The sequence below is a fragment of the Lissotriton helveticus genome, chromosome 6 (genome assembly GCF_964261635.1).
Source record: "Lissotriton helveticus chromosome 6, aLisHel1.1, whole genome shotgun sequence".
NCBI lineage: Eukaryota > Metazoa > Chordata > Amphibia > Caudata > Salamandridae > Lissotriton > Lissotriton helveticus.
In genome coordinates, this window is record NC_136067.1 from 836545193 (window position 1) to 836572671 (window position 27479).

Sequence of the window (27479 nt, forward strand, 5' to 3'; positions counted from 1 at the left end):
CCGCGGTCTATGGCCTTCTTAATGCTCGAGAGCTGAGGTTGAGTAATAGCCAACAAAAAAAAAGAGAAAGAAAAACACAGAAAGAAAACCCTTCCGGAAAATTGTGCACAAAAATCAAGCTTAAAGAGCAGATCCCACCGCTCACAAATGTTGCCTGTTCGACCCACAAATGTTGCCTGTTCGACCCACACCCCCCACAACACTAAGCAAATGCAGTGATGGTACAGAACGACAGGCTCAAAGTTTTGACTGGATGTGTCTAGCGCCAAGAAGCCTTTTTATGACATTTACCACCAATTCCTCACAAAATACAATGAAACAGAAACGCAGTGCGTGTACCTCCCTTTCATACCCCTACCTGAGCCCATCACACCCCTGTTTCCCAGCACCCACCTTCAGGCTAGGCAGGCGTACTGACAGACCCGGGGTCATGGCCGCTGTGCACCAACTCTGCGCCCCTGAAACGGCAGCGGCAGCCTCGGGAAAAGTGTCACAAACAAGGGGAGGAAGGGGAAGGAGCTGCTGTCTACGTCTGAATGAGGCTATATCTGGAAGGCGCACGCCACAGCAGCGGAAGAGCGCAGTCTGTCTATTCCAGGCGGGGGGATGCTGAACTTTCCCACCAGCGCACAAACAACTTTCAGCACAAACAAGCGCCCCCGCCACCCCCCTCCGCTGACGTCCTCGCTTTCATCCTGCATCCTGCCTCCCAGCGCAAGAAGCACCGGCGCACTCTTGGGAAAGAGGCAAGACAGATGCGACGAGGCGCACCGATGGGAAACCCCAGCACGGTCAGAAGAGTGAGCTGCTTCGCAGCCTGTCAAAAATACACAACTGATATCCAAGCGCTACAGATAGGCTTCTGGTCACTCAATACCGCGCTATACATTAAAAAGTGTACACAACGGATCCGTCAATCAACCTAACGCGTTCCAAAGTACAGTACTATCTTTAAATATATTGCAGGTACATATATGGGCTCACAGCCTACTTCATAATACCATTTCTAGTGCCAGCAAGACTATGGACGCCTGTGCGGCCTAAAACCAGCTCAAAAGGAAGCCTACGGTGACCGTGTTGCCAATTTAGAATTACAAGGAGGGTGCAGAGTAATAAACACGTCGATGCCTCGTCAGGGGGTATAAGACGCTATAAAACTGATAAAATGCAATACTGACAACGGTATCGAACTCGCAGGCCACCTTCATTCAAATGACTCCACACGTTTCTTGGAAGTGACGTGGTCTGGTGGCTGAACTGGAGACCGCCAATCGAGGCGACCCGATTCCAACAGCGTGTGCACGTGTGACCCTGGACAGGTATCGGTCCCCTTCCTTACAGATGTTTTGACTGCCTTAAAACAGGTGATCATCCACAGAGTAAAGGGTGCTGAGTGCTGAAGGAGACACTTGTCTCTGGCAGAGGACACTTCCACTGAAATATTGAAACTAACGTTCAGTATAGAATGGACAGAGTGTGTCAAACACAAGACACGAGGGTTGGAAGAATGTTATGTTAGGGTGCTTGGGTGACGCCAGCTGCATTCATTATATGCCAATAGCCAACCCAGTGTGCCGAGAATGGCAGTATAGGTAACATCAATGAAGAATTTGAGAAAGCAGTATTGGTAATTAAAGAAACCGTGCCTACAATAATTAAGCGTTCACACAAAAAAAGAAAAACATGCGAGGCACGCCAAAACACTCGGAAATGCCACACACGTTTTCACAACAGGTGTGTACATTAGAGCTAGTGGGGGACACTGAAGGAACAGTCGAAAAGGGAATATACCAGAAAGAATATCTTCTGTACGAGCATTCTTTGGGCCCCTATGCATAATTATGCTAACTAAGCTTACTTACTTTCTGAAATGTGTCAGTGAACATGTCACATCTCGCCGCGCGGGGGTGTGTGTCGGGCTAGCAGCATCTCTACTGCGTCCAAATGCTCATATTCCCCGGATGACTCAAAGTGTGTGATCCTGGGCAAACGACTTTTCATCGAGAGGTCCTATCCTTATTCGCCAAGATAGCGGGGCTCAGAAAGGGTTTGGGCACTTCTGTCAAGTGCTACAGGCAGGAATGGGCAGCGGACAGCCTACGAGCCGCTGGGGGTTGGGAACCTCGCGAGTCTCCGCGCTCACGGGTTCTTGCCCGGTGAAGTCTGACGTTTGGGCCATTTATATCCACTAAAGAAACGCAATGTTTCAATGTTGAGTACACCAGGTCTCAAAAGATGCTGCTTTCTTGCTCGGTTGCTCACTCAGACTTCCACACCATGAGATGGACGAAAGTCCTCAAACATCCTCTGGAGAACGTAAGCAGCTGTTTCCTCCCAGCGTCATTTGGAGGCGCAGATAGTCCATGCTAAAGTCTCAGAACACGTCCTTGGAAGAGCGGCTGGACTCTGCGGCCAGAGCCCCAGGGCCGGTGGCCAGGGGGCGCAGAGATGACCGTGGTGTTGAAATCACATTACACACAGAGGGTTGCAGCTGAGATAAGCTTGTTAGATGTACACAAAATATACTATTTTCGGCGGAAGTTTGCTAATGCAATGGGCAGGAGGCGAATCAAATACATGAAGATTAAATTAACGTTTTGTGTTACAGAGCAGTAAATACACATTGAGGTATCCCCAACAAAGTGTCGCGTTATCAACATCGATGAGGACACTCTCAGCCATGCTCACCCACGATGCAATGAGTACAGCCGTCTACGTACGGCAAATGCGTCTCGTGCTTTTTGGGGTGATCGAAAGCTGTCTCTGCGCGCGCCCTTTCTATCTAGTGTCAGCGCTGATCTGGCAAGACGAGTATTATATTCCTAGATTGATTCAAGACAGTACTGTGTGATCTTGGGCAAATCGCTTTTCTCGTTGTCCCTTAGGCTTGATCCACTATAAACGGAAGGTGTTCTATAGGACCAGTCAGCTCTGAAGTGCTATGTAAGAACATCGCCACTTGCGAATGAAACTGAAAGTATGAATGGGTTCAGGATCGCGGCGCCACAAAGAGGCTAGAATCCAGCTGGCTCAGGTCACCCTCCACGCGCGACTCGGGTCTCTGCAGCCGCCGCTGCTCTGCCTGCAACGGCCGCAAGAGGGCGGCAGCCGCCGCCACTGCCAGGCACTTTAGGCTGCCGGCTGGCAGACACCGCAAGCAGACCCTAGATTCCCGGGACACGCTGCACGGCTACAAGGTTCACAGGAGCGTTGTGGATCAAATTGAGAAAAGTTGCTGTAACCTGCTTTAGAGTATTTTATGCACGTTCAGTTATGTGGGGAAATGGGATAGAATAGAAAGCACCGATATTCAACAAAGCGCACTAAACTAAAGAAAGAAGCAAGTCATAAAAGCGCTTGAATTTTAAAACCCCCGGAAATTTAAATAGTACAACGTAGATTTTACACGGCCGAGAAGCCCTTCAGTATTAGAAAGTCCAATTTACAACACCAAGAGACAGTTTCACGGAGTACTGCATGTAAAGAAAATATGCATCTTATCAGAAATGGGTACAAGTTACAATACTGCCAAAATGCGCACGACACACAGCCCACCAATACAACCCTATCCTGGGGGTCATCACCCTGGAACCAAGGCACAAGCAGGAGGTATGGGGTGCGCTGCCCAGGAAGAACGAAGCACCTCAATTCCAGGGTGAAACTCTCACATAAAGCGCCTCAAAGTGTCTGATCCCAGCTAGCGCATTGCGTCTTTTGACTTGGCATAGAGCGCCCACTCGCCGAACCGGGCCGCCTCCGGGCGCTGTGGGAGGAAGGCGATCTTCCGATGTGGAACGCTGCTTTCAAGTAACCCTTGACGGGGAGAGCGGGGCTGCCCTTACCAAGGTGGAGTCGAGCAGCCTGTCCAAGCAGAGATCCGGCATTTGAGGCATTGATCCTGGCGCGGGGCGCTGTGGGCATGCTCCGGGCTCCCGGGCTGGCTGCTGGAGGGCTCCCGTCGCTGCAGGTGCCAGGCTCCGCTCTCCTCTTCTCTGCGCCCTGCCTCTCTGCCCGCTGCCTCCTCTCTGGGGTTTCCTCTTCTGAATAATTCTCACTGATCTCCGGCCTCGGAGTCAGCGGCGGGGGTGGAGCCTCACCTGACCCGAGGGGCCGCCCACCCCGAAGGGCACGCCCACTCCGCCTGCAGCCGGGGCTGGGGATTAAAAATAGCTGCCAAGGGGCGGGCTCTAGGGCCCTGGAGGCCCGGCTCACGCACCTGACATACCTGAGAGTGCACGGGCACTGTCACTGCTGACCGGGGCCAGCGGCGCCGTCCGCCACAGCGCCTCGAGCGACTACAACATCACACGGCACTGTGTATACATTAAATATGAAGCACATCGCCCTGCAGCGTGCCGAGCCCAGGGAGGGGTACATAATCTAATAGTTCCGTGTATACGTTAACTATATGTATAAAAGGATGCACCGCTGCTGGCCTGTAGCGCTTCGATATTATAAGGTGATGGGAGAGGAGAACCTGCTAAATCATATAGCTAGCAAAATGTATATAATTTTTGCTTATAGTGACCCAGCATCGTAAAATGTGGGAGAGTACTAAACAAGCGCTATATACACGAAAATATGTACATTCTATCATGTATTACCCTTTTTATTCACAGAGTTGCAATGGAGTACAAAATCATATAGCGCCATGAAAATTAAAAATGTGTACGCGAGGGCTGCAGAACACGGTTTCATGCTGCAGGGCTTTGAGACGGGGGAGAACCTGCTAAATTCAATAGCACTATTTATTCAGTATTTGCACATGTTGTGTACCCCTCCGCATTGGAAGGAAGAAAGAGAGTGCTACATTTTTAAGTGACAAATAGGAACGTTTGGGTAACTTCTGTATCACGTCTTACTGCGGCGCCTTGAGACTCGATTGAGTACTCAATTGTAGACCACTATACTTAAAATATTATATATATATATATATATATATATATATATATATATATATTCTAAATAAATGACTCACGCTGCAAAAAATCAAATTGAATAATAAATGATTTAGTACTTTATAGTTGCATATACAAAATAGTTGTGGGTAATTTTTATAACATTCCTTAGTGCGCCCGCTTGAAACGCTGTAGACGGTACTAAACCATAAAGCAAATATTTATTCACCACCCGTAGAGTTCCTCACTGCAGCTGCGTGAAAATGGGCAAGTGTTAGTAAAGGCTAATAAAGGTTTTACCGATAGATATACACATTATTTCATATATAGTCAGTATACAGCGGCTTACTACAGCGTCTCGAGAACGGTAAATCACATAGAATTACATTTTAAAAAAAGGTTGATGTATGTTCTGTAGCACACATCTTCCCGAAGAGTCGTGAGGCTGGAAGACTTATGTAACGAAACAATGAGCAGCACATTCCAGTGTCGCCTATATAATAATTTTGTTTATCGAGCCTTAGTCGTGCGCTTCATAGCGCTGTGAATGTCTCCAGCTCACTCCAGTGGCGCTCGACCGACCTCACTTACAAAAATGCGGAATCCATCCAGTACAGATTTGATCTAGTCTAAATATCTGCAGTAGATTCATCAAACCAGAGGATTCTTTTTAAGCATCGTGTTATTATAATGATCCGTATTTTCATCGCCTTTTGATTCTCGGAAACCCTCTTTCGTAACTTCGACGTCCTACGCGAACATGAGAGTCAAAAAAATACTTTCACGTGGGACGCGGAGTGGGTGCCGATTTCTGCCGCGCCTGCACCCTCCCTGCACCCCCATACCCAGCACCTCAAACATACAGGCAATCAGTCCCTGCCTCGCTGCTCCTCCCTCGAAGACAGAAAAGCGACGGCCTGAACCATATAGCACGTCCTGGTCTAGCTTCAAGGAGCTGTGGCCGCTTCTTGGACCGTCACCCGAAGGCGCTCAATTGTTAGTGTGGCACTGAAGAGTAGGATCAGCGTGTACTAAGGTTACAGGAGAAACGCGGGGCACACTCGCTGCTGGTGTTCGTGTAGGTTGCCAGTTTCGGACGGGCACAAGCAGAGTTGCCAAATGCCAAACGAGGTTGCCAAAGTCAGCTTTCCATCGCCCCCGACAGCTAGCTCGCGAGAAAAATCCCGCATTATTTGCGAACATGTATTGCAAAGCTGGCATTAGCTGGTCTCGCCTTCAGTACTAGACCACACATCGTCTGATCTTGGGCACGCCGCCGTATTTCGCCGTACCTAAAAATGCAGTGTATGCACTGGAAATGCACCGGGCCTCTGGTAAGTGGAAGGGAGTACGACTGCCATCGACGCCTCTCGGAGGGTTAATTGTACCGAGAGTCTACTAAGAACGCCACAGCCTCGTCTCTGGAGGCGGAAGGGGCAGTGTCAGAGTCCCCTCCCCTCCTCACTGGCACCCTGAGAGGGCCTGGTGCCGCTCCTGGTGTTCAGCCACTTGTGCTCGGCCACGGCAAGCCTCACTCCCTCGCTGTACCAACACACTGCAGGCACCGCCAGCCATCACCAAAGTGTGCCCCCACTCGAATTCTCACCCGCTGTACCTCAAAACGACCCTGGCATTACTCCTGGCACAACTGCTGATGGCCAGGCTCGCTACGCATGTGCCACTCGCTGCCTTTCATAGAACATGCCACTCTAGGGTTATTCTGCACAGCTGCTGATGCTCAGAGCACACGTGCCCCTCTGAAACCCCCGGCGAAGCCCCCCTCTCCGTGCCGGCCAGTCCCATTGCCCCCCACCGAAGGGGTGGGTGGGGTCTCTAGCCGAACATACGTACTGTTTCCAATCCCTGTTGGACGTTCTACCGGGCAGATTATTACAAATAAACAATCCGTACACCCTACGAGCTTATTTCTCGCCCCTTCCCTAATAATACAATACAGACAGGGCTCTGTCCAGGTCTGTGTTAAGTCTTGTGTTTCAGTACTCCCGCCCCCACCTCATTCCAATGCCCCCTCAGAGTGGGAAATTGTGGATTGCGACAATAACCGCATAGACCTATAGTACACATTTGCACATCTGTGCAGCGACTCGGGGGAGGACTCGCTTAGCACAACGTCGAGAACCCAATGACTTCTAGGTGCTTTCAAACCCAAGGGACAACACTTTCACATAGAGTTTCATGTTTACCACCCCTTCCAATTTTTATATCGTTCAATTGAACTTTGACAAAGAGATGGGGCGAGTTGCTGAGGATCGCACCATTTTGGTTAGGAGGGGATGCCGGGATTAGAACATATATATATAGCAACAAACTCACTTACATGAAACAGGGGCTGCTCTGTGTTGCAGGTTCCCTCTGTATACCCCACTAAACTGGACTTCGACGAGAAGACGTATATAGTGTAAAAAGCAGACAGCTCATATCTCATCTGGGCACGAACAAGCTTGGTTGATATCAGAGGGTAGACGGCGCATGAATAAACGAGCGAAGGCAACGGATAATAATTGGAAACAATGAATCTGAACTCGCAGCGCGTGGATAAATGACGCGGGTAGGTGGCAGGTTTTCGGCTCAGTCCTGGCTGATAAGGGATAGCGCCTGGGCGGATGACGCGGGTGTTACATACGCCTCGGGGCGCTCCCTGCTCCCGGAAACACTGGGCCTCGTGTCCCCCTCCCAGAGCCGGTCCCGTCAGCTCCCTCACTGGCTCTGAATCACAACCGGGCTGGGCAGGAAGACACACCATTACCTGAGCGCCAGCACCTCACGGGCGCACACACATGAGAGTGTGTGTGTGGGGGGGGTGGGGGGGGGGGGGGCTCAGAGGACCGCTGCCCCCGGGTCACAGACTGGCAGGAGCTGCAGGACCCAGGTGGGACAGGGAGGTGCGTCCTCTTCATTCCGGGCTGTACTTCACTCCCTCTCCCCCTCACTTGATTTCCGACACACCTCCCTCTCTCCGCCCCTTCTCTCGCTCCCCCCCCCCCCCCCCCCTCAGACGGTCCCTCATTGCGCTATGAAAGGCGGCGTTAATATTAACACCACGTGCGCCGGGGGACTTTTGGGAAGCGCGGCGGTGTGTGGTGGGAAGTGGCCTAATTGGAGCGTTTCCTGTCCGCGCGCCCACCCCAAACGCATGGGAGGGGTGGGGGCTGCAACTTGCGCCGCTCCGCTCCGCAGTGAGGGGCTGGAATACGGATACGTGTCCTCGCTCACGTTTAGTGTCATTCTCTCTCAGGCAAGAGATGGGCTGACACACGCACGGGTTGCGGGCTTCTCCCTTGGACGTATTCATTCATTTGCATCTATATACTTTATTAATGAAGCGCCACGAAAAGCCCTTCGGGCGTTAGGGCGCTGAAATGAAAATCTATCAGATCTAGAGACAATTCGAAAAGACATAGGATCTCTGTACACAACAGAAATAGCGGATAATATATTGCTTTGGTATAGGTAAATCACTAATGATAAATGAGAAAGGAAAATTATAAAGCAGAAAAGGAAAGTAGTATTCGATCGGGATCCATATAGGAGTGATAGTAAAAATGCTAACACATTTCGACTTAAAATAGAAATAAAAGAGAGTGAAGATCAGTGAGTACGACCGTCCTTACTGGCATAAGACGGAGACACACCTCGAGCAGTCATTGGGAGTATATGTCTAATACGATTCCTTTAAGACGGGCCTTGCCTGCTTGTTCACACCGCCCCCTCCAGCACGCACAGGTCCTTCTGCAGCGCTGTCTACCCATGGGCTGCCTGGTGCAAGGGTGCACCCGGCGGTTGCCGCTCACTAGGGAAGGAAATGACACTCTCTTCATATTGATACTTGATTGGTTATGTTTGTGTAGCGCTTTATAACGCACGCCTATCGTCTCCAAGTGCCGCGAATAACAGGCGCTACTATTGCCTAACTTGGAGGTTCTCAGTTTACCGAGCTCGGAAGGATGGGGGATTGAGTTGGCCCTGTCTGCATTCACACACGTGATCTGCAACTGACAGCATTAGGTCAGAGACCGGGGTCGGAGGGGGGCTGGGGGGTGTCACCCAGCACCGCTGGCTCACAGGACGCAGTCATTGCAGAGTTCCTTTAAGTCTACCTCAGGGACTTACCCGACCTGTTTCCAGAGCTTGTACGTTCTCCGGCGGTAGCTCAGTGGGTTGGGGTGCTGGCTGCAGCTATCCTTAGCCAAGCCGCAGGCTTCAATCCCGCCATGTGAGGGCACTGGAAGGCTTTTGAGTCGAGTATAAGCTGAGCCCAGGCTCGAGTGACCTCTAGTCCAGGCAGGGTGCTTATACCAGGGCTCGGAGGCGAGCATGCCCTGTATCCCATTAGCTCAAGGGCTGCAATGCAAACAGTGCACCTGTCCCTCACATGCCATTTGAGTTCCTCCAGAAAGAAGTCGCTCTCAAACATGGCCCTTCACTTTTTTGTGTTTTCGAAGAGAAGGGAAATTCCCGATTCCATCCAGGGGCAGGGCAGCCATTCATGGCCTGGCATCGGAGCTAGTAGGTCTGACTGAGCCAGCTGCCCGGTGCCTGCCACCTCCGGGGGACCACCTGTATGCACAATTTACTTGCATGTTTAGGAAGCTTTAGAACGCATTAACCAGGGCACTAAGGAAGTCCAACAAAGGTTAAAGTGGAGTTATATGTAGGTCTTCAAATACTAAAAAAAGTTTTAAGCACAAAAATCACAGAAATTCCCCTTTTATACATAAATGATTGAAGTATAACTTGCACTCATATAGATTTGAGGTGTCCTCAGTGATGTAATATTTGATGTCATAGCTGTGCATCATAGCTGTACAAGTTAGACTTAGGTGATTTAAATGTGACTGGCAAACTTCATTTTGTTTTTGTTTTAAAAACGTTTTTCATTATTAGAAGACCTACCTTCAACTCCACTTAACCCTTTTTTCAGTGCATTACAAACTTTTTCTTAACATAAGTTACAATCTTATTCCCTTACTTACATATAACTCCGCTTAACCTTTGTTTTTTTCCCAATTAATTATATTGTTTTAAATGTAAACTAACACAGTTTTATGATACGTCTGTGGTCAAACCCCAAGTGGGCCAAGAGTGGTGTTGGTCACCTGGGATGTGGCCAGTCCCTGCATCCAATCCCCCGTGGGCAGCCTGCCCCTCGCCATCCATGCACATCTGCGGGCAGAAACCACACCCATGAGCGGCCAATGGGTCACAGACCCCCTACTTTTTTATTTTATTTTTCTCAGTTTGCCTCAGGGATTCCCTACAAGGACTAGGGAGTCAGGGTATCGCTACCCGTTTCCCTTCTATGATTTTTAAAATTCGTTTTTCAGGACTTGTGGACTGAGTATCTGAACTCTGTAATGGCAACCACAACATTTTCCCTCATTTATAGTCAGCCAATCAGAGCACTTGATCATGCAGGACTGACCAATCAAAATCCTCTGTTTTGTTCTATTCCTGTGGGATTCTTGCTGCACTAGATGTCACTATTTTTTAAACCCTAATTTCTATAAAACTGCTGAATAGGTTTACACAAAATCAAAAAAGCACACTTTTGTGTAAGTATCCTATTTTCAGCCAATTTTGGAGTAATATTGCTCAACTTATTTTTGTACTGTTGTGCAATTGTCTCAATGGAAATTACATGGGTGAAAAAATGTTTTGGGACACCTTCCCCTTTTTCTCGGCCTGCTTAACAGATCATTCCAAACCTTTCCAAGAAGGAACTGAGGCAAATTAATTGTTTTTTGGGAAAGTTTAATGAAAATTTGTCAAACTGCCCCAAAGCAACCCTGACTTCCGTATATAACTATAGAGTGACGACTGCTATTATGCCAAATATATATATAATATATAGATATGTATGTATACTGAAAAACCAAAGTAACATTATAGTTAGATAGGGCAATAATATCTTACTTTGCATTGAAAAACAGAAGTTCACTGAAACATGTTGAGTGTTGTTTTAGTTTGAAAATGTTTGATTAAATATAAAATGTTAAACAAAAATCAAAATTACCTTAATTTCAGCAGCTGCAGTTATTTAAAGTAAGTATAGTGCATGCCCCCCACAATGTAGTGTTGTTGTCAATGATGTTGATGTTATCTATCAATAATGTGATAGATTGTGTCATGAGTAATGTAATAGGTGAGGTCAAAAGCAGTATCAAATGTTGTTTAATTCCACTCAGCCGTTTTGGCTATAGTGCTGCTCAAAAATGTCTTTGGAAATTGCAGGAGGGAATGACATTTTGGAACTCCCCGTTTTTTCCCGCCCGTTTGACTGCTTCTTTTTTAGACAAATTAGAAGTCTTCCTTCTCTATCCCTCAAGGTCTTAGTTGAGAAGGTGCAGCAAATCTTACATTGTTTTGTCTCATGGCTGGGATAGAGATAATAAAGACCGTCTTTGTGTACATCGTCCACATGCACCCTCTTCTTCCCACAGGATTTACAGGCTCTAAATAATCCTATTTTATCAGACATTCTTTTTAAAGAGATCTAAAAGAGACTTATCTGAGAAACTGAAGAAAACTGAGCAGAGCCCAGGGAGACTCCCTTACACAACGAAGTGCTGTGAAAATCGGAGGGACTCAGCCTCTCTTGGGAAGGTTCTAGAGGGTGCTGGTTGCTGATTGGCTGAGTTTTCAGTTTGGTCCTTTTTCTAATGGAGACTAATAGGCTACAGAGTATATGGTTGCTACCATAATAGCCTATGGAAAGGTACGAATTTTTACTTACTACTTTGTTATTTATGTACCGTGGGACTCCCACTACAACAACGGGGAAGGATTCAGGCATATGAATCTATAAAAGACACCCCAATACTGGAAAAGTGGATTAACGTTTTGGGAAAGTTTCTACTAGATTCATAAAACAATGCCAAAGTTATTAGCAAACCAATAAATCAATTCCTATGGTCACTAGGTCCTAACTATAACTACTCAGCGGGGACTGTCATTGGGTAATATATGTATATGTCTACCACAGAGGTTCCCCCCAGATCAGGTACCCTCATCCTCACAGGATGTGGAACAGCAGCCAAGAAAACGTAATTGGTGGAAATCCCATGTAGCAAACAGAGAAATGCTGTTCAACACTGGGTGCTCCAAAGTATATCGGTTTATTGACAAAAAAAGTCTTGATTAATGCTTTGGCCGAAATTACGCCTGTGGTGATTTGTCAATAAACAGGTTGACTCTGGAGTACCCTGTGTTGAACAGTGTTGCACTGTTTTTTTTATATATATATATATATATATATATATATATATATATATATATATATATATATATATATATATATATATATATATATATATATATCAAAGCTCCCGGTCCTGCCGTATTCGACGGGTCACTCGCGGGCGGGTGCAGTCTACTGTGGTGGGACCCCCGCAATAACATATGGCTCGTAATCCTCAAAATTACTGTCGGAAAAACAGCACTCGTAGGCAAGTTGACGATCACTCTCCTGTTTATTTAAACAAAGTCGACAAACGCGTTTCGGCTGCAAGCCTTCGTCAGTGTCGATTATCGCGCGCACAGTAACATTGTAAATAAGGGAGATGTCACATGATTTGGTCGGTACTCTACATAGAGGAGGGACTGCAGCTTACTTGCAAGCAAACACACCATCTTTGAACGGGCAAATTAAAACCAACTCATAGGTATAATAATAATGTTTGTGTGATTAACATTCTCAATGAACTTTGCAAGGATGTACCAGTGTGTATTGCCGTGGATCGGCCTGTAATCCCAGTTCTAGCCATGCCTCGAAATATTTTACACATTTTATAACATTTATAAATGTAAATGTCTAATGTCTATACACTGTTCAGAAATGTTGCAGTGAATCGGCATGTAACCCCTGTTTAAACCTAACACAGAGGTTAAATATGGCATATCGGCAACCTCTCTGGGATTATGGTTCTGGCTGTTAGGCCCTATACTGGCCTATGTCCCTAATTTCCCATCCCGACCAAAAGAAATCCCACGTGAGAGACACTAAAGATTTTTTATCTAAAATAGCGGATTTGGTTTGGGATCCAACATATGTACTGATGGTATTGGATATAACTAGTTTATATACCAATATTAAGCACGAACTGGGGATAACTGCAATTGAACATTTTCTCAACAAAAGACCGGCAAGATTTGCACTACACAATTGTATGCTATTGGAGTTCATTGAATTCTGCTTGACAAATAACATCTTCCTGTTCGATGACCAACTGTATATACAGGTGTCTGGGACGGCGATGGGCACCTGCTTTGCTCCCAGCTACGCGAACTTGTTCGTGAGCTGGTGGGAGGAGCAGGTGCCCATGACACTCGAGACAAACGGACAGGAAATAGGTAGGGTAGTGAGGTCGTACCGGTATATTGATGACCTCTTCATCGTGTGGCAGGGGACGATGGAGACGGCTCAGAGATATACCGAGGTCTTGAACAACAACACCTGCAACATGCACTTCTCGGGGACGGTTAGTCCAGTGGCAGTGGACTATCTGGACCTGAGGGTGTTTGTTGAACAGAGCTAGCTACACACCTCACTATACCGAAAGCCTACAGCAGGGAACTCCATTTTAAGGGCAGACAGCAATCATCCCATAAAACTCATACAGAGTATCCCCTATGGGGAACTACTCAGACTGAAGAGGAACAGTAGTAGGGATGAGGACTTTGAAGACGCAGCAAAAGATTGCATTGAGAGATTCACCCTGAGAGGATATGAAACTCACTCCCTAACTAAAGCATTGGTAAAAGTAAGGAAGATACCAAGGGCTAGCCTACTACAAACCAAAACTAAGAACAGGGAATCAGATACAGGTGGGAAATTTCGAATGATAACACTGAATCACGTAACCTGAGAAGAATATTTGCCAAAAATTGGCACATTCTTCTAACTGACCCTGTAATTAAGGAAGACATACCCCCGAAGACACAAATAACTTACCGTAAAGCCAGATCACTCAGAGACACCCTGGTAAGAAGCCATCTTGAGAAAAAGAAACCTAAGAAAAACACTTTGTCTGAAATGAAAGGCTTCTTTCCCTGCGGAAAATGTAAAGCCTGCGCAGGGAGCAAAAGAACACTTTCATACTGGGTTGCGGGGGCAGAGATTGCAAAACCCATAAAGAAATTCCTAACGTGTAGTACACCTTTTGCCGTATATTGTCTTGTCTGCCCATGCGGCTTAAGATATGTGGGCAGCACAATTCATCCACTTAAAATCAGGATACTGGAGCATCAAAGAGCGATCAACAGGGTAGACCCCTCCTACCCAGTCGCAAGACATTTTGATGAAATACACAATAGAGACAGGAACAAATTACAATATTTTGGACTTGACACTATTCCAGCAAGTGTGAGAGGGGGAGACAGGTTAAAACAACTAAGGCGTCTGGAGTCCAGATACATAATAGATTTGATGACCAAGGCCCCATTAGGGCTTAACAGCGGAGAAGACCTAGCTGTACATTTAGGGAAATAGACAGCTAAGATAGTCACACACGATCTATGACAGATAGCATGCTCAGTGATGACTGATAACCCTTGTTTACAGCTATAAATATGGACATTAGAAGATAGAACCGCTGGGACTAAGATTATTACGCAACAAACTTTGAATTTTGAATTGTGCAATTTTTGTAATTTTGGTAATCATTGTATACCTTTTCTGAATTTTTTCCCTATGACTTGGGTTACTCTGGTCTTGACCGTGCTGGTCTAGTCACACATACACAGAAAATGAGAGAAAAAAAATGCGTGGAAATGAGACCACAGTCTAAAATACATTTGTATAATTGCAACTGAGATACGAACTGTGATAGTTTACGAACTAATGAATTATTTTGTTATTTAAGGTAACATAAGGGTCTTGAACTGAAACTGAGATTCTTTTGGTCGGGATGGGAAATTAGGGACATAGGCCAGTATAGGGCCTAACAGCCAGAACCATAATCCCAGAGAGGTTGCCGATATGCCATATTTAACCTCTGTGTTAGGTTTAAACAGGGGTTACATGCCGATTCACGGCAAAATTTCTGAACAGTTAATAGACATTAGACATTTACATTTATAAATGTTATAAAATGTGTAAAATATTTCGAGGCATGGCTAGAACTGGGATTACATGCCGATCCACGGCAATACACACTGGTACATCCTTGCAAAGTTCATTGAGAATGTTAATCACACAAACATTATTATTATACCTATGAGTTGGTTTTAATTTGCCCGTTCAAAGATGGCGTGTTTGCTTGCAAGTAAGCTGCAGTCCCTCCTCTATGTAGAGTACTGACCAAATCATGTGACATCTCCCTTATTTAAAATGTTACCGTGCGCGCGATAATCGACACTGACGAAGGCTTGCAGCCGAAACGTGTTTGTCGACTTTGTTTAAATAAACAGGAGAGTGATCGTCAACTTGCCTACGAGTGCTGTTTTTCCGACAGTAATTTTGAGGATTACGAGCCAATAACATATTATTTAGAGCAACTGTACTAATAGACACACATTCACACGTTTATTGCCACAGTGCAAATGTCAACTTGAACTGTACTTCAACAGTACATAGTAAGACTAAAACAAAGAAAATCACTTCATCCAGCCTCACAGATTGCAAGCAAAAACTACTCTACAGAGGCAATCACCTTTCCGATTAGTCAGGGGTATGTTTAGCGTGATTTTACCATACTGCACCGTTTTAACCCCTTCCATCTTGGTTTGCATTAAATAGCTTTTGTTAAAGCTAGAACGCATGAAAAATGCAATGGCATAAACCGTATATGCAGATGTGCAGAGTATAACATGCTATTTATTACCATTTGTGAGGGAGTGAAAATATGAGTCAGTGGAGGCATCGCTTATACTAGACACCCCCCCCCCCCCCAAAAAAAAAAGAACAAACAAAAAATGCAGGAATTGCCAGCAGGTGTTGATGTATTTCTGGTAAATGTGGCTTAGGAGCTGTAGGCGGAAGGACCACGATAAAGGTCTTGTATTTGGGGAGGACGGTGGTTTGTTTCATGGCTCTGGTGCTGCCTCTGCGGGGGAGGGAGATGAGAGCTGGGTGTACAGTCAGGAGGGAGGGGAGAAGGATGGACGTGCGGCGTAAACACCGCATGAAACGGCACCGTAGCACATCTGAAAGCGGGCACTGCAGCTCTGCCCTGTCCCGGGGCACGGCAGATCCTACCACAACCACATCACTGCCGCCCCCGACTTCCCCTTCCTGCGGGCGGGCACCGGGAGAGGGGGAGGGGAAGGGGTCCGGCCCTGCGATCCCAAGAACCGGAGCCCCAGACAGGAGGCACAGTCCACATGGAAGGCCTCTCCGCCCACAAGTCACTGCTTTCAAGGCACACGAGATTGCAGCTTTAACGGAGACCGTAGCATAGGTTTTACATGGCGACCCCAGGGACCGTTACTGAAGGGTACGTGTGGGGCGGACACCTGAGAGGAGCATCCCCAGGATCGTAGTGTGAGAGAAAATAGTCCCCGGCACCAGAGTAAACGTATCGCGGCCCCTCCAGTGAACTAGATAACTAAAAAGTGGTCCCTGTTCAATATGGGGCCGTTTTGAACCCGTAAAGATGACGCTATTTTTGCAAGGTATGGGAGGCAGCACGGGTTTGAGCCGGCTGCAGGCAATGTTTGTTTTAATATCAGGGAAAACAACAGTAAAAATCGACTCAGCAGACCATAAAACCGTCTCGCACGGTGACCTTTCAGACTGGCCTGCCGACCACTGCCTGGTTGCCAAATAGGCTCGTCCGACCCTGGTCATCACATACTCCTTCCCTCTCCCACTGAAGTACGCTATCCCTTTTCCAACTACATGAGGTAAAGGTGTTTGGAAGCGTGGAAGGGTTGGGGGAGTGTGTGTGTATGTGTGTGTGTATGTGTGTGTGTGTGTTGGGGGGGGGGGGGATAAAACACCAGGGAAGATGGAAGCCCAGCACAGTTCTTAGAATTTCAGGTAGGCAGAGCGCAGCTGATACCGACCAATGAGGGGTGCCGAAAGCCCCGCCTCCTGGTGCCCATCCCCACCTCATAATGGTGTTTTACATATTTGGGCACTTGTCATGTGGGGTTTTCCTTGGGCATATGGACTGACTGCACTCTAGAATGCGAAGACACAACCCGGCGTGGCTGACTCCCACATGTCGGTCACGTGACAGGTGGGCCATTTGTAAACACGCTTCTTGCACAGATCTGGGTACACACACGTGCACCTCAGAACAAAAGCTGAAACCTAGCTGGGTCCGTGAGAATTCTTTCCTGGACGCCCTCTCCTTTGTCACCCTCCTGCCCTCGGGGCTATGGCTGTCGTTGGTGCAGCAGGTGCCGGGGCACAAGGGCAGTGCAAGACACATACTGCACTCCAAATATAGCTTTGTTCCACTACCTATTTGAGGGGGGGGCCTGGTGCCCATTTACCATGCTTGCATTAGGGCCCATGTCACTCTCGATGAAAACACTAGCTGCCCTATAGCTCACCTCGGGGATCCCTGCCCCTCACCAGTGCTTCCCGCCTGCCCCATCTGCAGTGCTACCCTCATTTTAAACCTTGGTCTGCCCCCTCCTGCTGGCAGGGAGCGGTGTGGCATTGAGGATTGCCCACGTCGAGCTGTCACCATATCTCCCTTTGCAGGGCCAGTGTTTGCCTCCGAGGAGCTCTGAACAACATTAGGGCAGTGAGGGCTCTCTAGAAGTGGCGAGGAGAGTGATAGGTGTACCCCTCACCCATGTCAGAAGAGGGGCGGCTTTCTGCAGCACACCTCGGCGAGCGGGCTCCAGACCCCAAAACAACCCCCTCCCCGCCGAACATGGCGACTTTGGGCAGACATTGTTCTCTGGACACTAATCTGACAATGGAGAGTCCATTAGCAGGCATTAGGGGCTGGCAGCGGCCACGGGCAGGGCGGTGCCCGGACAATAGACAATTAGGGCTGCTAAAGCTGCCCCACTCGGGGCCGTGGCTATAATTCCCCATAATTGTGCCCTCAGCCCCCACCAGGCCCGACGCCTGCCGCATAGGCCTCTAATCGCATCACTACCTGACCTACATCCTGCGCGGGCTTTTGAGGACCCGTTTTATTCCCATCTGGCCTCCCTGCGCCCCCCTCTCCCTACAACACCCCTTCTCTCGGGGGAGGGGCGGCCACGCGTCCAGCTCAATAAGGGGTCCCGGGCGGCACATGCAAGAACAATAAGCTAATCATGCTGGGTGATTAAGCTGGGAGGAGGGCACAGGCCTGGCACCGACAGAGAACCCCCCCCCCAACACACACACGTGCCCAGCGCTGTCATCTGCTCTCACACTTTTACTTCAGCTGACGCTGCCAGGTGGCCCCATCCACCTCTGGAAAATTCAACCAAACGTGGCTTTTCAGCAGATGGCACTATGCATTCTGGGGCATGTAGTTCCGCATTTCCCGATTTCTGTGTGTCTCAGCACATAAAGTGCTGATGGCCGGTGCTCGTGTTAAAAGGCCACCTGGCAGAGACGCCCTTAAGGGGCTCATTTGGCGCTGCTAATCTGTGTATGTCTTGGCACTGCCACGTTGGCTTTTCTGACACAACGACTGTGCCTTGGAACTAAACAGTGCACGTGCAGCTCCAGGTGTGACTACTGGGGACATGGTTGTACAAAGTATCAGTCGATAGTAACTGAAGCCCACGTTATATATAGTGTACGCGTCATGTTTCACGGGAGGTTAACTGTACTCACATCCAGTGGCCCTGCCCCTGTGTCATGGCCCTGGTGCAGGGGAGGAAATAGGCCTACTGGCCGCTGTTTAAACAGTGAAATACAACAGTGATCAGGGTTCAGAGGGGCCCTCGTGCCTCTGGGCCCCGGTGGCACTGCACCTGCTGCACATTTGGGAGCGATGCCCCTGCCCACACCGGCCACCTTCTCTCGCAATGAAACTGCTGCACAGATGCAGGCGGTAAAGTGTCCCAAGAAACATAACGTTTTCGGGGACTGAAGCCTGCACAGGCGCCTGAGGGGGCTTTTGAACTATACCAGGATTTGCAATTGCCACACAACAGGTGGTGAATACATAAAGCAATCACAAACAACTGACAATCGTAGGTGCTTTTTTTTTTTTTACTTTACACACTCTACTTCGCACGATGAAAGTACCGGCCACAAGCACGATCCACAGCAAGATGAGAGAAAACGAAGATTTTGCAGTCAATGCCGTGAAGCGGCCGTGAGGAGCTATAAAACCAGCCCCATAAATGAGCAAGACGCTTTACGCACGGGCTGGAAGCAGAGAAGCTCCTATCCATCGCTGAGGTGGGGGGCAGATTGTTCGTTCGCCTTCCCCACACCCCCGACACGCCTTTGCGGGGAGCGCGACGGCCTTGCTCAGCTAGACCCGCTGATGCACCGTGTCACCCTCGCACCATTTGTCAGCTATCGAGAGGGAGGGCTGTGCGGGACCACCGGCCCAGCGCATCATCAGCCAGCAGCGACCAGGGCGAATTACCAAAGCCCCACGGGAGCTGCGGACGACCCTAGACTCCATTCACACCCCGCAAATGGGATAACATGCCAGACCTGCCCTCCAACCCCCCAGAGTGTTGGGGTATTGTGCACAGCTTCACCAGTGCAAGAGCACACACTGTCACTGTACTAGGGGACCACCAGGGAGGGAGCCAGACACGCAAGCCAGCAAACACTGCCACAACCAACAGCAGAGCAAGCATTCAATCCACCTGAAGCATGCACACGCTGATTAATGATTTATCCGCTTCAGTTTTTCAGGACTAGTGCCAAAACACTGCCACGCGGAGACAAGAAGCGCTACGTGCCAGTAAAGAAACGTTAAATAAATGAAATAGCGCGATCCATTTCCAGATGGTTTAATTTTGAGAATATGACCGATGTCAAAGTAACATGGAATGTCTGCAGCGTTCACTTTTATAACCGTGTGCGCAGTAAACTGCAGGGCTCTCAGCGTGACGTGGCTACGTCCACTTCATTACTGGGAACAACTGGGGTTCTTAGGCATTTTACAATTTCGCAATAAGGGGTGGTCTGCTCTTATATACGTACATTGCCTCTTAAATGCGGTTAAACATGTTTAATATCAAGGGGGGAGGGGGCACATGCATCCGTTCTTCCCCTTCATGTGCTTATGTGTCCTTGCTTCTTGAACTCTCAAGGAGGCAGCTTATTGACACTCCACGTGCAGCCACGCGCCCACCGTGCCCTGGCACATGCCGGCGCGCGCGCGCGTAGCTCTGCCTCTTTTTACAGGTGCGTGCCCACGACTGTTGATTACAAATGGAAACTACAATGGGACCGGAAATGACCCTTTTCCGACGTCCCACACGATATACGTAAGATATCCGTACATAAACTCCATTATTAACGGATCGCTTTAGAATGAATGACACGACCACAGCAGCATTGCAATATCGCATTAAAACCCCCAGGAAACGTAGTAGAACGTACAGATTGCTCTGAACAGTCCGTCCACTATTGCATCAATCCACCCATCCATACACCCATTCATCTGTCCATGTCATCCATCCTCCATCCAATCCATCCACCGACTCATCATACCAACCCACTCAAATCCATCCACTACCCTCCACCCGTCCATTCATCACCAGCCACATGCATGGATGTATCCACTCATCTATCCACCTCACTTAGTTCCATCCATCAATCCATTCATTCACCCATCCACACAACCAATCAATAATCCCTCAATCCAATGCATCAATCCTCTGGAAACCCACCCTAATCCAACGGCTAACCATCACCCATCCAGTAATTCATCATCCAGTCACCGTCTGCATACAATTAATCCTTCCTAAACCAATAAATCAATACATCCATGCATCCATCTAGCCAAACCTATCCAGAGAAACTCACCAAGTCACCACACTGAGTCTGCCCATCTGTCTCTCCCCAGACACCTACACACCCCTCAATGAATTCATGTATCCATCCATCCATCGACTCACCATCCAGCCACCCACATGCCCTACCTCAGGTCTGTCCCCTCCAGCAGGATCCCTGGCTCCAGGCTGTTCATCCCAGGACCCTCCGTGTCCCTCTCACAAACGTGCGCAGTTTTCCGCATCTGAAGCCCCGGAGGGTGCTCCCAGGATTTTAAAGTTTGCTCTAGAAGGGAGCTTTCCCCTCCCTCCACCCCAGCCCCACCCTGCTCGGTAATTAGGCTTAACAGGCGCAATTAACAAAACAAACTGCTCTGAGCCCGACGGCCTCATAATTTCGGATTGTTCGATTGTTTGACCAGGGGAGAGACAGCCCCTCAAAACCAGCTCAATGCAATCTGTAACAAAAAAAAAGAACAAATGAAAAAAAATGGAGAAGCACAATACCTAGCTCGCGCTCACTGGCTTTTTGTTTCCATAAACAGACAGAGTCATACAGAGAACCATTAAAGGCGCTGGCCTGTCAAGTGTGTGTGTGTGTGGGGAGGTAAAATGGAAGATAGTGCAGGGGCAAGGGGCATGACCGTGGGCAATTTAGAAATGTACGATTTCACGAAGTGGGCAGTCTTCACACAGAGGGTCCCCACAGGGCTTTAAGTGGGATGAAAAAACGGGGGGATCTCTCAAATGGACGTGGCCAATGTAATGAAGGGCGTTGCTTAAAAATACGTAGGGTGAAAGTCCGTGCTTAGCATAGTATACTCCCCCCCCCCCCGACTTATTTTTTGCAGTTTCTGTCATTGCATCCAGATATATGATAAAAGAAGTAACATCATACGTAGGACAAGTCAGGACTATTGCCTTTTGTCAATGGTTGTTAGTTGCATAAGATAAATAAGCAGCAACTATGGCTTGTATATAATATTGAAAAAGTTTCCACTTAAAGCCCTTATGACACAACTATGTTGCTGCTCCTGAGTTTCAAAAAGAGAAAGGAATCCAGAGAGAAAATGACTCTCTTTAAAGGATTTCCCTTCTCTACAACTCTTACCTGGCTTGACGTCATGCCTTAACGTCTCCACTGGTAAGAAGTGAGCAGTGTGAGCAGGCGCACATCGATGTGCCTGCTGTCACCGCAGTCAGGAAAAAAGGACCCCCTGTGCCAGGGCACAAAACAGAGCTCAATAGAGACCCGTTTCGAGCCCCCCTTTAAAAATCTGCCCGTGCTCAGCACCTGTGAGACCCGGCCCACTTAGAGCCCTGGGTACCGATCTTGACATTAAATATACTATAAGAGTGCACGTGATGAACACATTGGGCCTTTCTCTAACCCTGGGTGCAAATCAAGAATGTTAATTAATGTCCGAGTTATTCATTTGCCACAAGGCAAAGCCTGCTGTGTTGGCTTCGCGCGGCTTTAGGCCAGTTCACAGTATATCAAGGCCTCGTTGTGTGGGCCACTGCCTGGTGGTGCCCCCTGACTGCATAAGCCGGGCGATGCTACTGCACACTTCCCTCTGCTTCCATGTGTGTTTGAAGAAAGGGTGTAGGCCTGGCTGACCCAGGGTCACTGGTGGACTGCTGACCACTGACAGAACTCTTGGCTACCTTGCGGCACAGACGGTGCTATTCTCTTTGCCACCTCAGGCCACGCCACATGTTAAAACTGGTACCATACATGACAAACTATGACATTATGAATGATCTAATCAATAACACGTCGTGCATGCACGGGGTGTGCTGCCAGTCCATACTGCTTCAGAGCCTTGCTAGAGGTGGTAAGCTCTATATAACCGTACTATACAATAAGGGGCAACATTTGCACAGTATAGAACATTTTCTTTATCACTTCATATCCAAGACGTGGTCAGGCATGAGGCTACTTCGTCTGTTGCAAAGGGTAGGTAGGGTGTGTGTATATAAGGAGGTTAATGTGGAAAGTGTGTCTGAGTTGCGCGAGAAGTCTAAAGGGTGCTCCAATCACATTATGGTGAACTTGTGGTTTTGCTTAAGCATGGAGAAAAGCAGGGAAATGTAAGAGAAATAGTCACATTTGCGCATAGTTAACTTCTTTAGGCATTTGGCTAGGAGCAAGTCCACTGAAATTATGCGAGTCTGCAGCCCTGATGTTTTCCGGATAGTTATGGACCCGCTCCATTTGCCACATAATCCATCATCTAATGCAAAACTTGCACATTTTAACAAAAAAAGTTTCTAGTTTTAACTGACCAAAGTTACTTAAAACCCACCAACGTGCTGCCGCGCAGTGGAAGGTCCTTCGCTGAGGTTGACTGACCTTCCTTCAGTTCCACATTTCTGTATTTGGGTGTAAAACTATTACTAACGAGGTGAAACCTTTTCTCAGACAGTGTTAACTTGGGTACATGTGACAAAATAATGAATAGTAGCACAAAATGCGCAATACTGCATCCTTTGATTTGCCTATTCTCGCTTTATAATTGAGTCAACCATACCATATACTTTAGCCCTCCCCTGTTGCATAATTTCAGTGACCCTGGCAAAGAACTATCCCAATGCTTATGTTTGGTGGGGAGGGTGTGAATTTGTAGTCCGTCCTAAGCAGTGAGCATTGGATGGCATGCATAACGTTCAAAGAGGTGCCTACATTCAGATGCAGCAATCTTGTAGTAGTGTCTACGGCCAGTGAGGTAGAATCAATGAATTATTGATTTCCCACGTTTGGTGCTGCAGCCTAAACAGTGAAGATCCCACTGGGGGGAGACTACACTACTGTGAAACTAGGACAACGTTTCACATGATTCTATACATGGGAGGAATTGCATACTACAATGTGATATTAGGCACATGGAGATAAAATCCCTGATGAAGGCCTAGTGGATGAAACACTAAATGACTCTTTGATAAAGGAAACAATAAAATTGGATTTGAATATGAATGCACAACTCCTGATGGACTGAATTCGATTGAATGGATGCAATTTGCGACTTTTGGATGAAAAAGGATCTTTTCACACTCTTATTACTTAATTGAGATAAAAGCGTGATAATTAGTGCTCCTTTTTTAGTTTGTGTAGAACACTTTGGATATAGTGTGATTCTTAAGCAGTGGTATCACTAAAAATTGAGCACAACAGGATGAATTTATAAGAAAGAAATATACACTGGTGCAATCCTTGACGGCCTATACTACTTGTGTGTTTCTCTTTAATGACGATCCAGAGCTTGGTTATCTGTATAGAGACAGAAGTTCTATTATCCCAGATGGGATGAGCAGAAGTGGATCCAATCTGGAACATAGCATTCCCTTTTGGGTTTATCGTCTAAACTTTAGTTGCAAGAAGGTGCGTTAGACATGAAATATTATTTCCGTAATACGCAGAATCGAAATGCCCTTTTTCTATGCTCAAACTCTATTCCGAGTTAAGTTAGCATTTATGGCGCCATCTTTATTGACGCCATCTTGTTCTGTAGCTAAGATCGAGTCTAAGTCTCACAATGCTTGCCTCAGTAGAAAGGCTGCCCCGCACCCCCAGCCTGTACTTTTCAAGGTTGAAGCTTTGTTGCACTAATGAATGCACCATTTATTGTTGCATACCTTTTGCTGCTAGAGAGACCCGTTCCCACATATTGGAATGGTAGGCCCTGGCCAAGCGACTTTGGGGTTGAGATAGCATGTTCCTAGCCCTGTGCCGTAGTTCATAAATGTGAGCCTTCTTTGTTCATCATGGCCAGAGCTGTAAAATTCCAGTTTGGGTGGGTCTTTAGAGGTGTTGGAAATGTATAGTTTGTGTTACCGTGTAGACGGGGCTCAGTCCCTCTGCAGTCATCTCAGGAGACTGGTCAGACTGGGCTCCGCTGCAGCATATTAGCAATAAACGAACTGGTTTGTGTTCTCTACTGTCTTCTCGACTCTTCATTTATAGGGAAGGCAGAGAGGTGGTCGTGAGTGACCCTAGTTGTGCCACTTCCTTCATTTGGCACCCGAACAGGTACTCCATCGAGTGTCCCATCCCCACTTTTAACCGGGTGTGGATGACGGGGTGGTGTCAGGTCAGACGGGCGGATCGGTGATCCCCACACGACCGAGCTTGGTTCTCGCAGCTGCCCTGCCTGTCTGATTGGGCAGTGTCTCGTCTAGTGGTCATCCCGGCTGGAGTCCTAAAAGGCGAAACCCTTGGAATCGGCCGATTGGGCTGAACAGTCGGCAGTGGAGAATAACTTTGTTCAACTTGTGTGCACCAGTTGAGTTTGTCTTGATTCCTGGTGAAAATGGTGCAATTTTGAATAATTTATGTACGGTTTGGAGATCATCTCTTGGTTGGCTTGGGAAATAAATAGGTCTGTGGACTGTGTTGGAGAAAGAGGGTGTTTGTGGACCCTCTGTCAGGCGACTTGGTAATTTGGCCTCTCTTGAAAACGCCTGTGGTTTGACTAGTGTTTGAGACTTGCGATGGGGAGTCTGATTTGAAGAATTGGTGTCGTCTGCAGACCGGTCGTTTGGATTTGAGTGTTCGACGCAGACCGAGGAATTGGTAAGTCATTTGTCGGGTGCAAGAAGCACATTTTTGATGTATATTTTTTTTTGCTAAGATGCCTTGTTTTAGCAAGTTTTTCAGCTTCGGGTGCTGTTGTTGCTCTGCTGATGCTCGCTTGGATGAGAGGCAGCCTGCGCCTCGGGAAGGCACTCCGAATTTTGATACGTACGTTAAGCATGGCCTTGGCCCTATTATGTTTAGTACGCTATGGCACAAGTATACTAGGGACAACGCTGAGTTGCAGTGGCCTTTAACAGGTACTTTTGATGAACAGAAGTTGAACTCCCTGCAGGATAAATTGTTTGCAAAATGGAGCAGGCAGTCTATGTTTGACAATCTTCAGATATGGCAAAAGCAAGCTAAGGAAAGACGGATAAGAGTAGAGAAGGAGGCCCAGAGAGGGAAGATGCAGACAATTACGCAAAAGGCTATAGCATACAAGAGGGAGAAGATAGAAAAGGGCATAGAATGTGCGGACCGGAGGTTTAGATTGCAATGTGATAAGTCCTATGTTACCCGAGGTAAAGGCAATCCTTTTGTAGAGGATCTGCTAGATGTACGCCCACCTCCTCCTTATGCCACACAAAGGGTATATAAAGCAGCTTCACCAACACCTCATGCTGCTGCCTCTGCCTACCCTGCACCCGCCCCGGTTGTTTCAAATGGAGCACCTCTCTTTTCCTCACTGGCTCCATTGGCCGAACAGGCAGCCACTGTGGGCCAATCTACTGCGACCGTTGCCCCGGCTCTTCCCTTCCCCTCTCCTTCACATCCACTACGCAGACATTAATGTCCATAGTTCCTGCAATATGTACGACTGTATTCTCTCCACATCCCTTTTCCTCACCCTTGTTGTATGCGGGACGCCATTTCGGGGATTGGATGATGGGGATCGAGAGGCTGCTAAAGAACGGATGGGGTGAGTGCTGATTCAGTCTGATGTGGGTGGTGCAGAGAAGAGGATGGTGGCTGACCAGGACTCCCAGTTGGTCCGGAATCTGATTTACAATGTGGAGGATGTGTGAAGTGTGTTGAAAGACTATGAGCTGTTTGTGCAGCAGCATGCCCTTAAGCACATGTCGGCTACTCTGATTGGACTATGGGAACCGTGTTCTAATGGTATTGCCCCCCAAATTATTTATGACATTCGAGATAGTTTGTACGCGAACGGCATGGCCCCTAATGATGTGTTTAGTGATGTCGCCACATTGATTGGATACCGAGGCAGGTTGATCCAACAAGATCCTGATTGCAGTGTCTCAGTTCCCGATGAGGAAAGTACATACCATTTATCACCCCGACATACAGGAGCTTTGAAACGTAGAGGACCAAGTCATCAGACAACGAGTAGAGGGCCGTTTTCAGGAACAGTGGGTTTATACTCCGTGGAAAAGGAGTAAGGTCTTGTCTCTCAAGACGCAGTTGCCCGACTCTAGGAAGAATCCGACGGCCTATTACAAAGAGTTGACAGAGGATGCGTCCTCGACAGTGATAACTCTGGCCGATATTGAGATGTTTTTTGGTTTACTGGTGCCGGTCGATATCTGGCAGACGGGGCACACGCAGGACCATGTAATAGAGTTGGGTGGCACTTGGAACGAGTCCAGGACATGGGACAAGGAGAGGAAGCCTGGTGAGAGGCCCAAGGCTGAGATACTAGCTTTGCCAGGCCAAATTATCACATATATGCACTCCTTGATCCCGCTGCGAAGAGTAGATTGGGATAAGATAACAGCATGTCGTCAGAAGAAAGATGAAAGTGTGTCTGACTTCTTCACTAAGTTTGAGGAGGTGTTCCTAGATTTTAGTGGTCAGGACTTGTCAATGGAGGGAGGCGTCCGATTGTTTGTTAACAGGTTTGTTACGAACCTGCTTCCTGAGATTGAGGCTCGGTTGCAATCATCGGAGAGCACTTGGACTACCTCCTCCCCATCGGTGATATTAAGTATGGCACAGTACTATGAGCACAGAGAGAACGAAGAGAAAGAGAAGGTAGAGAAGAAAAATAAGGATTTGAAGACAAAGGTTTTGATGCAGCAGATGTCTCGGGGAGAGGTAGGGGCAAGGAATTGGCCCGGCCCGACAGTTGCCCCGCACTAGCAGAAATACTACACCCGTGGGGC

At 47.8% G+C, this 27479-nt stretch overlaps 1 protein-coding gene across 4 annotated transcripts in view; it reads right to left on the minus strand.

Moving 5' to 3' along the window:
* PRDM1 (PR/SET domain 1) overlaps window positions 1-27479 on the minus strand; it is a 121470-nt gene that overhangs the window by 28311 nt on the left and 65680 nt on the right. The window contains exon 1 of one of the 4 annotated variants that reach the window (XM_078648438.1): window positions 3843-4046. The exons of 2 other annotated variants lie outside the window; for them this stretch is intronic. In XM_078648438.1, the coding sequence (XP_078504564.1) occupies window positions 3843-3893 (51 nt within the window). In that variant the 5' untranslated portion in view covers window positions 3894-4046. Of the gene's footprint in view, window positions 1-393; window positions 730-3842; window positions 4047-27479 lie in introns of those variants that run through there. One more of the 4 variants, XM_078648439.1, reaches the window with a different exon arrangement.